Source organism: Patiria miniata, unplaced genomic scaffold (genome assembly GCF_015706575.1).
Source record: "Patiria miniata isolate m_02_andy unplaced genomic scaffold, ASM1570657v1 HiC_scaffold_5, whole genome shotgun sequence".
Lineage (NCBI taxonomy): Eukaryota > Metazoa > Echinodermata > Asteroidea > Valvatida > Asterinidae > Patiria > Patiria miniata.
In genome coordinates, this window is record NW_024037072.1 from 27,998,515 (window position 1) to 28,012,768 (window position 14,254).

The 14,254-nt window shown below is 38.7% G+C and overlaps 1 protein-coding gene across 3 annotated transcripts in view; it reads right to left on the reverse strand.

Annotated features, from left to right (window-relative positions):
- Window positions 1-9,133: 9,133 nt before the first annotated feature.
- LOC119740326 (serine/threonine-protein kinase MRCK alpha-like) overlaps window positions 9,134-14,254 on the reverse strand; it is a 62,753-nt gene continuing 57,632 nt past the window's right edge. For all 3 annotated transcript variants that reach the window (XM_038215591.1, XM_038215592.1, XM_038215590.1), the window contains exons 37-39: window positions 13,918-14,020; window positions 10,224-10,512; window positions 9,134-9,432 (exon numbers count right to left, since the gene is read on the reverse strand). In XM_038215591.1, the coding sequence (XP_038071519.1) occupies window positions 9,317-9,432; window positions 10,224-10,512; window positions 13,918-14,020 (508 nt within the window). In that variant the 3' untranslated portion in view covers window positions 9,134-9,316. The remainder of the gene's footprint in view (window positions 9,433-10,223; window positions 10,513-13,917; window positions 14,021-14,254) is intronic.

The window sequence follows — 14,254 nt, forward strand, 5'->3', positions numbered from 1 at the left end:
AAACTCAATTCGACAAATAGCTCCAAGACTTGGAAATAAAACAAAAACACGATGAAAGATATATTTGTATATATATACGCCCTATAATAATGTCCAGTTTAGTCATGAAAAAATAACGTTTTTTTTCGTAAGGTATAAACATTGAGATTTCTAGGACTAATTCCCATCATGAAAAGGCGTTTATGCAAGACTCCCGTTTAGCCTTAATTATAGGGCTGGACCCTTATAAATGCAAAACCAAACAAAAACCAAAGAATTTAAGTTGCAACTATGTATTGCAATTTGAAGCAAGTGAGTTACAATTGTCAGTCAGTGAGTCAGTCAGTAATCGATTATTATATATGCATGTCCCTATAGATGAAATCACCGGAAAAGGGCAGTTACTCCACCCAGGTCCTTAAGGTTCATAAAACATAATCAACATAAATTGACCTGCACGTGTATAGTCATTGGGGCATGGGCTGCGGACAATCAGCCATTTTCCTTCCTAACTTCGACGCATAATAATGATCCCTCGCTCTGACTACCCCAGGACATGAACACATTAGAAAATACAGTGAAATCTCGATAAGTCAAACTCTGATAACTCAAAACCATATAACAATGATATACAACCCTGCTTGACTCAAAACTCTGCTCAGGTCAGATTTTGACCTGTTCCTTTGAGGTTTGACTTATCGCGATTTCACTGTACATGTAGATGAATACCTATACTGACCATCTTGTAATTAATCGTAGCAACCAAAACGTGAAGTATCCCTTTCCGTATTAAAACAGAAAAATCCAGACTTGGCAAACCAATTTTACGACATATTGAACGCCATAATGATTCGCAGTCATATCCTCCAGTTTTGTAACAGTCCAATACATGTACGACTACTCGTACGCATAATATGTGCAACAATCATAGCTCTGCGTGTACGTACTGAGTTGGTGTTTATTGGTCCATCAATATTTCTTTTGTCCATTTTTCTAAAGAAGGGGAAAACCATGGTTACGACATTTCATGTCACATTATTTGTATTGATCCGGTCGGACAAAGTGTTCAACGATGCATGAAAACCATTTTGGCAGTGTGCGCGTTGGCCATTATATCAAATCAAAAACAAATACTACAGACTAGCTATCCCCACCACATAGTGCTAGTGATGCGCTTTATCCATAGCGACTCGCAGTTGTAGGCCCTATTTAAAGAAAAGTATTATTTTCAAAGAGTTTCAGTCTATTTCGGTTATCAACGTCATCATCGTCCAGCAGTGCACGTAGTTGGACTAGCCCATTTCGATGTTAAAAAATAACAAGAGATATCTTGGAAAATGGATAAATCGAGGACATCATCATAACTCTATAAAAACACAGGATATTTGACGTTGAACCTTGTTTGAAGACCGTACCTATCGCTGAAAGCCATACTGGAAAATTGGGTACGTGAATAGAACCGCAAACCAAACAAATACCGTTCAGAATGACAACGAATTGGGTCAGGAGTTTGCGTTCATGCGTGCTCAAAATGGTCTCCAATCAACCTCGTTCCCATTGTGTCAAGCAGTACGCTCCCACTGCAACCTGCTCTTAGACTCTTGTATTAGACCCATGGGCGTCGCCACAATTATGTTCGGGGGGGGGGGGCAAAGCACATTCCATCAGCCCCCCCCCCAAAAAAAAAACCCTTGTATTTTCTCTAGCATATTCTCAATTTATCATTTTGTCGAGGGTGAGGGGGGGGGGGGCATTTACCCACCCCACCGGCCCCATTGACACCCTGCAGACGCCCCTTTTGTTAAAAGTGTATTAAATTACAAATATCTCACCCAAAAAGATTCAGTTCTGGATCCCGTACTTAACGGTTTTCATAAAAGAAAATATTGATGAGTTCGTTGCATACTAGGGCCTACTTTGTTCAATCTGGATCGTGAAAAATTTGCTCCATGCACCCTGATTCGATACCGCAACAGCAAGAAGTGAGGTACCTAAATCTTGCATTTGATGGTTATAATTCCAACGGGTATTACGTGTTTTAATAAAAAAAATTGAATTATAACACAAAACAACCATCCCTTTCATCGTAGTAATACCGCATATTGGATGGTTTTTTTATTCAATATTATACATTTTGAATTTAAAAAAATCGTGTTTCGGATCTCACACCGCGTTAAACTTGTCCTACGGTACGGTCTGTACACCGGACATGGCATACAAAAATAACACCAAACCATTCCGTATCTTATTTGCACGAGCAAGATTTTTGAACATGCAAATGATTTAGTGCCACCGTAACGGAGAAGACAGTGGGAGCGTACTGCTCTACACTATGGGAACAAGGTCGCCCAACTAGAATTCGGACGTTTCGGGGCTTACACAAAAGCCTTACAGTTACTCGCTAGATCGCTTAATAAGATTTGAAGGTTTGCATGGTGAATATAGCAATAAGATACAGGTTTACGGTACCATCATGTGACAAATCTCTTTTGTGAATGTGTAAGGCTCCGGAAAGAACCGAGGGAAACTGAACGTTTCTTTTTTGTAAGACATGTTGTAAACGTTTTTCATAGAAGAAAGCAATGAAATTGCCTACAACAAAACACACAAGAAACAGCCAGTCAGTCTTACATATTCAATATCACTTTTTTAATGTTTTTTCTTTCTCTTTTTGTGATAGTTTTTCGGGAAAATACAACATAGTTGATGTTATTTCAAAAAGTACAAAGCCCAGAAACTAATGGAAAAGAATAATAAATAAAGACTTCTAAACAAAAATCAAATAATTAAACTGTTAATTAAAAGTGGCAGTTTGTGTTAACAACCCTGATTCAACCAAATGTAATGACAAAAAAATGAAGGATTTATCGAGTAAATGTACATAATGTAGAGCATAGCCAAAATCTGTGATTCTGATAGATCATATTACCAAAATTATGAGAGGTTATTCTCACTTTTTGGGGATTTTTTTTGTTTAAAGCAAATCAAAACACTTACCTTATACAGGTAGATAATTGCGTAATTAAATCACACAAAAATATTAATGATTAGTATCGGCCAACTTTTTTTTAATTACCTTGCATTTGAAATGCAGGATACAATACTTTTAAGAATAAAGATACATTGAAATAGATTTGCTGAAAACTTCACTTGTCGCAAATTTGGGTTTCAGAGGATCATATTGGCCAGTTATTAATATCCAAAGCTGCACACACCAATCAAATTTCCAGGATAGAGGCCAATGCCAAAAGACTGCTTGTCAAGCACCTAAAAACCTGCATCACATTATCTTAGAAAGAACTGCGAATCTAGACTGATATTGTTTTTCATATTCTGTTCTGAAAATAGCTGGAATTTCATAGTTTAAGAAGGGAAACACGATCTGTCTGACACCCAACACTAAGACCTTAAATATGAATTCAAAAGAATCAGCATCACTGGGTGCCTGACTCTTCTACACAGCCACTTCCAAAGAATATTCACGTTCTGTTTCAACAATTACTTAAGCAATGTATACAGATACTTTTCCCTGTCACATAGTCGGGTGTTTTTAGGGTTTTGTTTGGCTGGGATTACGGTTCATATGCAAATGAACTTATTTTTAAGGAGTAGCAAATTGAACACAAATGGAAATAATCAGATTTCAACCTCAAACGAAAATACATATTTCCATTAAATTGAGTCAACACTACACCTTTGAACAATCTGGTATTCAAGTCACATGACTATAAAGCTAGTAGGCTCTTAAGTCAGTCACTTTCATATTTGATTCTGTTATTCAAAAGTCTTGTATTAAAACCAGTCGCCACAAACACTGTACAGCTGTCTCTGATCGAGTTGCAATCTCATGTTTACAGATAAATAAAAAAGTCCAACTAATCTTTCCGGAAATCAAAGATTCTTTTGTACACTCGCTCTGATCTCCCTTGCTGCGCGCTACAACATACTTCATAGCCAATTTATATGCTTCACCCATTCCGGATATTTTTCGCATGCATATCCGTGAAAACGAGTCTGAAAACAAACCGACTACACTTCTCTTTAATTGTATACCTACAAACTGTCTGGCAACAATACGTACAGATCAGTCAAGGGAGAGGCACTGAAAATCAAGACAGTGTGTATTTAAGATGTTAATTCGTTCTTAAGATGATTCTGTGTTGGTTTTCTGTGCAAACCAGAGTAGCAAAACACACGTGCATAGTTCATGGAAGTGTCCACAAGTAAATAATGATGTCTGGAAAACTTGCACATTTGAGCACCACGGCATACATGCAGATTTGTCCCGGTGTGTGCAGGCTGTGCACTTGTCACTTAAGTGGAACTAAACAGCATTTCCAAGAAACAGTGCAATCACAGACTGAAATAAATTATTAATAACATGAACTTCAAGCGATTTGTTAATACCTGTTCAATGGTAAACAACGTACGAATGTAATTACAGTATGCATTTGAATTTTTACCTAAATACCTAAATGTTGGTAATATGGTACAAATACTTGATTTCTAAAAGTCATGATGATTTCTGTTTACCTACATGTACCTGAAACTTCTGAGTTGTACTGTTGGTTGAACAGAAAAAAATATATGATTAACGAGAGGCTGTACAAACTGCTATTTGAAAACCTATTTTATAGGGGAAGTTAATTATAAACGAATGTGATTAGGCCTAGTCTAACAGGGCTCTTTCTTTTTCTTCTTTTTCTTTTTTACAGGGAATAGGGTTAAGATATTAATAACACAGATCAACAAAATAAAGGTTATGTTTATGATGAACCGACTTCTACAGAATATTTGTCACCCAATTATTATTATTTTTTTTAACATTCCTGCCTTTTCAAAGCTACACAAGGCAATTTCACAGTTTTATGACATACCTACATTGTACTGATTACCAGCAGTCAGAGCTGGACACCAGACTTCTAATGCATTGGAGCCAATGTGAGGCTCACTTTCAAAATAGTCAGGTTCCTCTGATGAAGGGGCCAATTCAACCCACGCGATTTTGTTTGTACCCTCGTCCTTTTTAGGAACTAGACAAAAATGGCTGCCCTGACCTCTATTTACATATAAAGTGAGGCTGGCAATATATAACCGGACATTGTTTTATTCAAAGGTGCTACCAAAACTGTAGAACTGCCTCGTAATAATTACAAACGTAGTTACTAATGAGATACCCAGTCAGTCTTGCATTTTCAAATACAACTTTGCAGAGAAAAACAGAAACACTGATTCTTTAGATTAGTAACAACTTTTTGTTACATTACACTTTACAAGAGTTACCACTACGCCTAGGCATTTAAAAAAAATATTACTAGTTGAGTTTATTATTTTTTTTTAGCAAAGCAACAAACAAATTTCGGCCATCTGGTGATCACACAGGCTAGCAAAATAAGGTGTTTTTACATCACCTTACTGGAAGACAAAAAATAATTAGCATATTCAATACACCTGTGTCTCTACTTGTAGGTTATTACGTTTGCAAAAAGAAATCTTCAAAATAATAAGCAATCCTAAGTCAACAATTTTGGCTTCAGTGTCACATATTGTGTCCCAAACGCTCTCTGAGACACGCGCACACACACACACACAGTACAAAAGAAGTCAATCCTTTATTTGATGCCATTAATCAAACTTGTTATTCACATGCTAATGCATATGCATGCGCATATGCAAAATTTGAATAATTATGCATAATTTACAGTCACATTCAGGCCATTTGAAACCACATATAAACCACTAAGTTATGCATACAATTTGTTTTTCGTTAATTCACCTAAATAGGTAACCACAATTTTTTTTTGTATTCATGTTTTCAGAAGTCATATAGAACCCACCCTAACTTTAAACCAGCCATCATCTTCTGTTTCTTTATCTACACCCATTCTTTACATACATGTATTTAGATACAAAAACATGTTTGTTTAAAATTCAAGGAAATAACTGAGAAAGTGCACACATTGCCTGACCCCTAGCTATATCCGTTTACAAACCATTTCAAATACACTAAACCATTCGGGCAAATATACAGTATTGTAACAAACCTAAATGTAGACAAATACATATTAGTGAAAAGTGTATTACCACGGTAGCTAAAAACAAAAACGGAAATCCATATATAAATTCAACGCTAATTTAAATAATTTACAAAAAGAAAAAGTTTGCTGTACTTAATTAACAATTACACATCCAACGTAGTGATGAATAGCTATTTAAGGATAAACCTGGATGGTAACCGACTGCTTCTGATATCTGTTCACAACTGTTTTAAAACTTAACAAGCGTGGTACCAGCGAGTTAACTCAACACTAACGACACAATGCGGATTGCAACTTCTATTAGGTATCTGATTTAAAGTATAGGATTTAAGTAGTTACGTAAGTTTTTATATTAAATAAGAGTAAGCTCGTTATATACATGTAGGACAGTTTCAAACAGATCATTTGTTTTTACAAAATATGAGAGCGTAACAGTTGAGACGCTTCTGCCAGTGATAATCACCATCACTGTCATCTGAAAATTGTCAAAAACCAAACCAAACTTATATACATTTACCCAACAGGTAAAGCACCCCCCCCCCCCCCATTATGTGTGGCTCAATTCTGACTAAATAGCAATGGAGGCATGAATTTTCACAGTTGAAAAAAAGAAACTGACTAGAAGGGGGTTTAAACCTGAAAACTCTGGATCGCTGTTCCGGCGCTGTACCAACTGAGCTACCTAGCCCTATGTTGGCAGCTAGCCCTTTTGTCAATGTCTTTGTTCAAGGGGCGCTAGTTAGTTTCCCATTGTGATTTACGCAAATGTTTTGTATGAAAAATACCACACCCCGCTGTAACGGTCTCCTTTACTGTGATGTGGTCTCCCCAACAGTACGACTGAGTCAAGCAGATTCATCACATCACAGAAGCACAATTCTTTTAGATTTGCCCGTGGTTTCAAATCTAAAACCAGGGCAATACTGTCATTTGTCCAAATGAGGGCATTGATTTCATTCACTTCCTAAACGCTCCAGGACAACTGACTCAACGCAATCATTATTTTGTTGGTATAGAGCACAGCTAACAATTCTTCGAACATGGAGGGGAAATGATAGACTACTATGGTAATGATACAGACCTGTTTTGATCATGTAATAATGATGCGCATGGTACCTAGACCACAAGCTCTAAACAATGCAATATGTTTTTAGGGTGTATGTAAAAAAGTGTGGACCTGACTATGTATGCTACAGAAAGTGAACAGGTTTTTTTTTCTCATGCACATTTTTTTTTTTTTTTTGGTTATTGTTTTTTTTTTCAGTATAGGCTTATTTATTTGGGTTAGACAAAGGTAAAACACTGCATATGATAACACAGCTAGTTTGGCACAGACAGTGCAGTATAAGTTTTTGTTCAAGTTTTTTGCTAAACACCAGAACTTGCCAGAAGCTAGGTTTGCTACTATGAAACATTGTCAGTGCTAGTACTGTTCTCACAGATGAACATGTTCTTAATGAAAAAAAAAACCTTACTTGTCATATCAAATGTTATTCAATTTCAAAAATATTACTCTATGCATTCCTCAGTACTTAAGCATTTTTTTTTGGCAAATGTTGATTCGAAAATACTAAGGGGAAAAAGATGGAAGTTGTATTTGAATCAATGAAATGGAATTGCTCTTCGAATGAGACGTCTTCTTAGAGTGATCTAGACATGAAGGGTAGTGCTTAGCTTAGCAACTTTAAAAGTTGATGTTGTGAAGACGGGATTATGTCGACATACAAATAACATTTGGGATGATGCATTCAGGTTGATCACAGATCCTCTACACAAGGATAAACGACTGATCTGAGCTTGTGTACAAAATGTACGGAATTGATTGTTTACATGCGTGCTATGCCGCGTCCGTGCATAGGACAAAGCTTGGAACATGTAGAACAATGCGAGTGCCATTATCGCCGACAGCTGGCATCCTGACAAAACTTTGACCACTGAAAGACTGCAGTCGCGTGCCGAGTCTCACACCCAAGCACGACACCCAAGTGACGTATCACGCCTCTAACCAGATATTTGAGGAAGTCCTTTATCCTTGTGTAGAGGATCCGTGGTTTGATAGAGTTCTTATGGAAATTGGGTCTTGGGGGAGTTCAAACCACTGATCTCTATATACAGACTGGATAGCGGATATGCATACAACATTCACACAGTAGACTTTGCATATTGACCAATTCGCCCCCGGTCTCACGAAGATGGCCGCGTATAATACGAACGTTCTACGCGTAAATACGCGCACGTTGTATCAACAGTTGACGCGCATTTTGGTCACATACACATATTATGATGTTCTAAAAGGGACACATTTCCGTAGTGATTATTATTTCAAAACGCCGAAAAAGTGATATTTGCGAAATTTTAGTAACCCGCGTTAGAAAAATTGTAGTTAACCTTGGTCAGTGGTGGTGGTCAAAATATAAGTCAAGTGAACCGCGACGTTAAGAAATCATGCTGTCTATAAAAACGGCAACTTGTCCTTTGTAGATCACCAGCCGGTCTCACCAATATGGCGTCAAATTCATTCATTGTGCGTCTCTTTATTAGCTATCCAGTCTTTATATAGAGATCAGTGGTTCAAACGTTGCACGTGTCACAAGAGAAGTTCAAGTTTCGAGAAAATGTAAAGCTTGAAACTTTCTTACTGCTGCAAATCTATCCTGGAAAGTTCCCATGTTAATCTTGAAAAATTCCTACAAACTAATCAGCATGTTGCCTCGAGTTGCTTGTAGCTGTGATAGAAAGTTCCTGTACAAAGCCTGGATACTATTTGTTTCTCATACAACTGATGTAAACACCCAACACTGCACTTGTTCTCGTTATTTTTATATTGATACCTTAATACTTTGATGAAAGGTTAAAAGGGACTGCGACACAATTCTGTCGGGAGTTACTAAAAAATTACTGTGAATTATTGATGATCCACCGTTTGACGAATGCACATGACAGCATGAAGCGCCCAAAGGGAACTAGCACTCATCCCCTCAAAACAGCATATAAATGTCCAGCTACAATGGACTACAGGTAACGGGTTATTAAATATCATGAATGTACATAAACTCAAGGTTTTTTTAAAAACAGAATGCCCAATCTGTCTAAGTTCACAGGGTTTTTTTAATGAAAATTTATCATCATGCGCTTTCAATGCATTGACTTATCTTCCAGAGCAGGTTTCATTGGCCCGTCTTGGCTCAAGTCGTTGATTCACGATGTACCATGCTCCTGCGAAACTTGAGCAAAGGAGTTTGTTGCTGATTTTGACATTTATTTTCTCACCGGTGAGAAGAGTTGAGAGCGAGGGTCTGTTAGTACGATGAAGTTCCCTTGGCGTCCCCGTCCCAGCCCCCGGACCCCCCAGACAGCTGGTCTGGTTCCACAACGCTTGTCCGATGCGGTGTGGGGGGAGTACTGGAACTAGAACCTGCAATTAAAATATCATCACAAGAAACCGAGTATTACTGCATGATGAAAATGAAAACACAAAAAAAATCATTTTAAAAAGTAAAATATGATGCCCTATGGCAAAACTAGGTTGTCCCTGAATTCACTCAAATAGCAGTAAACTGATGTGAGAACTGTGCACAATGCCAAGACATTGCCAAAATTTGCCACTTTATCCATCTTTATATAGTTCCTTAATCATGATTTCATGATAATGTGATGCCCAATGACAAGGCCAGAGTGACCCAGCAATCAATAACATGGCATTAAACTCATGCAAAAATGTTCCAAACGCTCTATTTAATGTCAAGATGTTGTCAGATTTTGCTACTTTTTTTGTCTTTAGATGTATTTGATTAATAATGAAAGTTGTTCTCTGAACTTTAGCAACTTGGAACTTTGTGCACATTCAGAAAAAGATAAGTTGTGTGTTCTTCATGTCATACACACGCAAACCAGTGCACACATCTTTGTAAACACCGACAATCATGGACCCCCTATTGTCCCTCATCCTCGTTCCTTTGTTTGCAACAGCTCTCACTGGTTTTGTACACGAATTTCAATCGTGGACTGTCCATCGATCGTGGACCCTTTGTTTGTGCCCTAACCCTTTTGTCCCTAGTCCACGATTGCCGGTGTTTACATACTCACACATGCGATGTGTCCTCTCACTGGGGTTTTTGAAAGTGGTACAAAAGCGTCACACTGGAATCAAATTGAACTTGGATAATTAATCAGATATTGGACTAGTTGACTAGTCTGAGCACCCACCTAATGAATGTCTAGGCGAGTGACTAGACAAAGGCGGTGACTCATCACTGTAGCTGCGCTGCCCTCCGTCATGGCCCCCACTGACCCCTTCCCCGCCAGGCACCCCGGGGCTAGTGGGCATCAGACTACTGCTCCCGTTGACGTCACCCCGGCCGGCCGAGTGCATGGAGGAGGCTCGTTCCCTGGAGCTAGGGACGGTCCGTAGGCCGGGCCCCATGGGCTGGAACATGCTGCGGACTCGCTGGAAGTCTCGACCCGACTGCTTCTCCTCGCGTAGTTGGATCTTTCTCTGATGTGGGATGTAACGGAAAAGAGAACGTCACTTCTGGACATTTGGATGGCACGTCGCAGCAGAAATTTACAAATCTTACAGCTGGTTTATAGTTTTAGTATAAAGCAAATTCACTTGGGTAATGCCAAACATCACAATGGAAAAAAAAACAACGAGTGGAATAACTGTTTGTGTGTGTAAGAAACCATTATTCATATAAGACCTTTTTCGGAAAAAATGTTGCAACTTGACGCCACTTCCGCAATTGTGTACAAAGTCTATGAAGAGTCAAGAAAATTGTCTAAGTATTTCCTAACAAAATGGGAAATGTTTCTCAGTCCCAGATTCATGTCTTATCATCATTTCTGCAATGAATGACCTTCATTGATATGATATATGAAGGAAAAAGTAGCGTCAGGCTGCAACATTTCTTCCCCTTTTTTCATATAACACAGTCCATGACCGTGACGTTTCCCACGGATGTGGTTTTTCTCTCTAAACAAATAAACGACACCACAGCAATTCACAAATGAAACTTAAGGTTTCATAATACCGCTGAATAAAAAGAACACCTTGTACAAAAATACTGCGAAGTGAGGAAAATAGAGGAAACAGAGTGTTATCGCATGCCAAAACTCACGTCAGGCCGAGGGTGTAAAATGATACCGCAACTTACCATGGAAAGAAAGGGAACAGCCAATTCGAGTGAGCAGTGAAAATGAAATGAAATGACCAACAAAATGAGAATGCAAGAAGAAGATTACAAACATGTTGAAAGAAAAAAGAAAAAAGAAATCAAACATTCCACAAAAAATAAACTAAGGTCTCCTCTCAAGGCTGAATATCACAGAATTGACCATTTTTGAAGTGCATCAAGTCTTTTGTAGTTATTCTTTTGATTTTTTTTTTAAATTGACATGCTACAGTTACTATCCAAAGACCACATGCTTGTTGCAGATACATGTACAGCCGAAGCAAAAAGTTCATGCAATTAAGAAAAGAAAAGAGGTGCCTATGATGCAACCCACAACTCCACTGTGGGCGTTTTTCTTGATTAACCCTAACTCCCCAGGCCTTTTTGCTAGGATGTAGCCTCAATCCTTCAAAATCCTCCAATTGGCCTCATGGAAAAATAGCATAAAGCCCCAATCCTGCAAATTCCTCCATTATTTCTTGAATATGGTCCATGGAGGGGTGACCACTGCCTGAATCCTGCAAAATACTGCGGCAGTGACGTCAATATGTTGAGGCTTGGCCAGTGACATCCTGGAGCAGTACGGAGGATTTCAAGCATAGTCCAGGCCTATATTTACATGTATGCATGGCTGAGCAAAGACAACACAAGGTCCGGCCAAAGACATTGACAAAGTGCATCCTACGAAATCAGTACTGTACTTTTGCCATGTAACCTCAATCCTCCAAATTCCTCCACTTTGGCAAAGAGGATTTTGAAGGATAGGGTTAAAGGTACTAGACAATGAAGCAAGACAAACTGCTAAACTAATGGTGGGATTTTTTAAACATTTGATTTGCATTCCACTATTCGGTTTGGGTTTTGGAAAATAGATATTCGAAAGCAACCATAGGAACAAAATAATCCTTCCATTTTATTGTGACACAGGCTTAAGAAAAAATCATCCAGAAAACAACTGGAACATGCCCCCGATTTGCTTAATGGTCTCTGATTGTGACCGCGTTCACTCACGAATGGTCTTCTTGGTTCACGAATAGCCTGCACATTTGACTGACCAGAGAGTTCCCACTAATCTCTTTCACCATTAGGCCAAAAAAAAAAATGGTCGGTCTCTGGTCAGACCGAAGTTCCGAAATTGATGCGGCGAGGCATATTTTTTTAAATTTTTTTTTTGGTGGCTTTTTTTTTTTTCAAGCTTGTATTGTACAGACAAAGTGGGTACTATTTTGCTTTTTTGTGTTCTCATTATACATTGGTGTCCTCCATCATTTGCCTTGGTGCCCTTTATCATTTGCCTTCGTGCAATTTCCCCATTCCTTGGTGCTCCTTGGTACAAAAATTTGAGGAGGCGCGGCAATAGAGGGTGCTGTTGTAGCTTCCGTGTTAATTTGAAGGAAAAAAAAGGTTCACGCGCATGATTAAAATCGACGCGCGCACTGACCAGAGACCGAGTATTTTTTTTTTTGGCCTTACATGAACAGCTCTGGAGGGCATTGCATGCGGCAACTCACTCGTCACTTTTTGTTGTCGCTACTTTGGGCTAATGGGAACTTTCGGTAAAATCTGATAACCATTGTTTGGTTTGAAAAAAAAAATAGGAAAACCGGAGTTTGATATCTCCGATACCCCCACCACTATGCTAAACACTTTGTAGCATGATGCAATCTCATTGATAATGCTGCAGAAACACTACACAGCTGCCCTGGCACTGTGTAAAAGAGCGAACATGAAGTTTTGCGGTGGGGGTTGACACATTCGTTCAACAAATAGTTGAGAAGGCTCACAATGTGCTGAAAAATGAAAGGAATGCGCACACAAACCCAAGCAGTGAATGTGCCAGTTGGCAAAGGTTGAGGTTTTAGCTGGAGTTTCAACTGCAATTACTTTACACTGAAAGCAGGATTATGCACAAGCAAGCACAGATATGTGACTTAGAATCAGTTTCAAAGACGAAAATGAAAAGAAGAAATTATCTAAATTGAAATCCTCTCTCTGCCAGTCACAATCTATCAAAAAGTAGGTATCTTCTATCCATTCCTCACTTGATGGAGCTGCGACGTGGGGAATTTCACTAAATATAGACAATTCTTTCTAAGCAACAGGTGTAATTTGGCCCAGAAGACATTATACAAATAATGAATGTTTGAGAGTCCAATGTTAAGAATAGTTTCATGAGGTGATGGATCGAATGTTCCCAACCATCTGTCACCGAACAAAATTATTCTTTCCACTGCACGAATGTGAAACATTCATTTTTTTTGTTTTATACAATGCCTGAATGAATCCTTGTCATCTGATTGGTCAGTGCTGCCAAAAGTGTGACCATGCTATGGAACTTTCGTTTACCGTGGAATAGAACTTCTATTTTTGAGGTGCAGCCATGCCATGCGTTGGTACAAATAATTCAACGACATGTGATCAACGACCCACAAACCAGATGACGGTAATTTATTCAGGCATTGTATAAAAAGCATTATGCAATGCTTGAATAAATGCCTGTCATCTGACTGCTGGGTCCTCAATCACGTGTCATTGAATTACTTGTCCCAAACCAAGGCCCAGCCGCACCGCAAAAAAATAGAAGTTCCATTCCACGGTATTAAATAGAGGTTCCATTGCACGGTAAATAGAAGTTGCATTGCACGGTCACACGATTCATCATTTGCATAACATTATGCCCAGAGTGATTGAAAGTGAAAGGTCAATCCATCGGGTCAAAGGTCGCCTACCTGTGGCAGGTCTTTCAGCATCTGCATACCATCCCCAGGCCCCATGTGAGTGATATGGTTGAAGTCTGACGGTCCGGATATCATCGACTTGCGATCTTTTGTCCTTCAGAAAAGAAAAGAAAGTAAAGCTCAGCCTCACTCATGGTCAACAAAAAAATTTGAAAACTCAAGTGTTTAGTTCCGTGTTTTAGTTTTCGTCTTTAAAGGCATATACAGTAGGAAATTGCTACTCATGCATTTTGTTCATTTCCAATAATAACAGCACCCAACATCCAAAGCAGAACGTTCAAAATCTAACCTGTTGAAGTTTCAGCTCAGTGGATATTACACTTTTTGA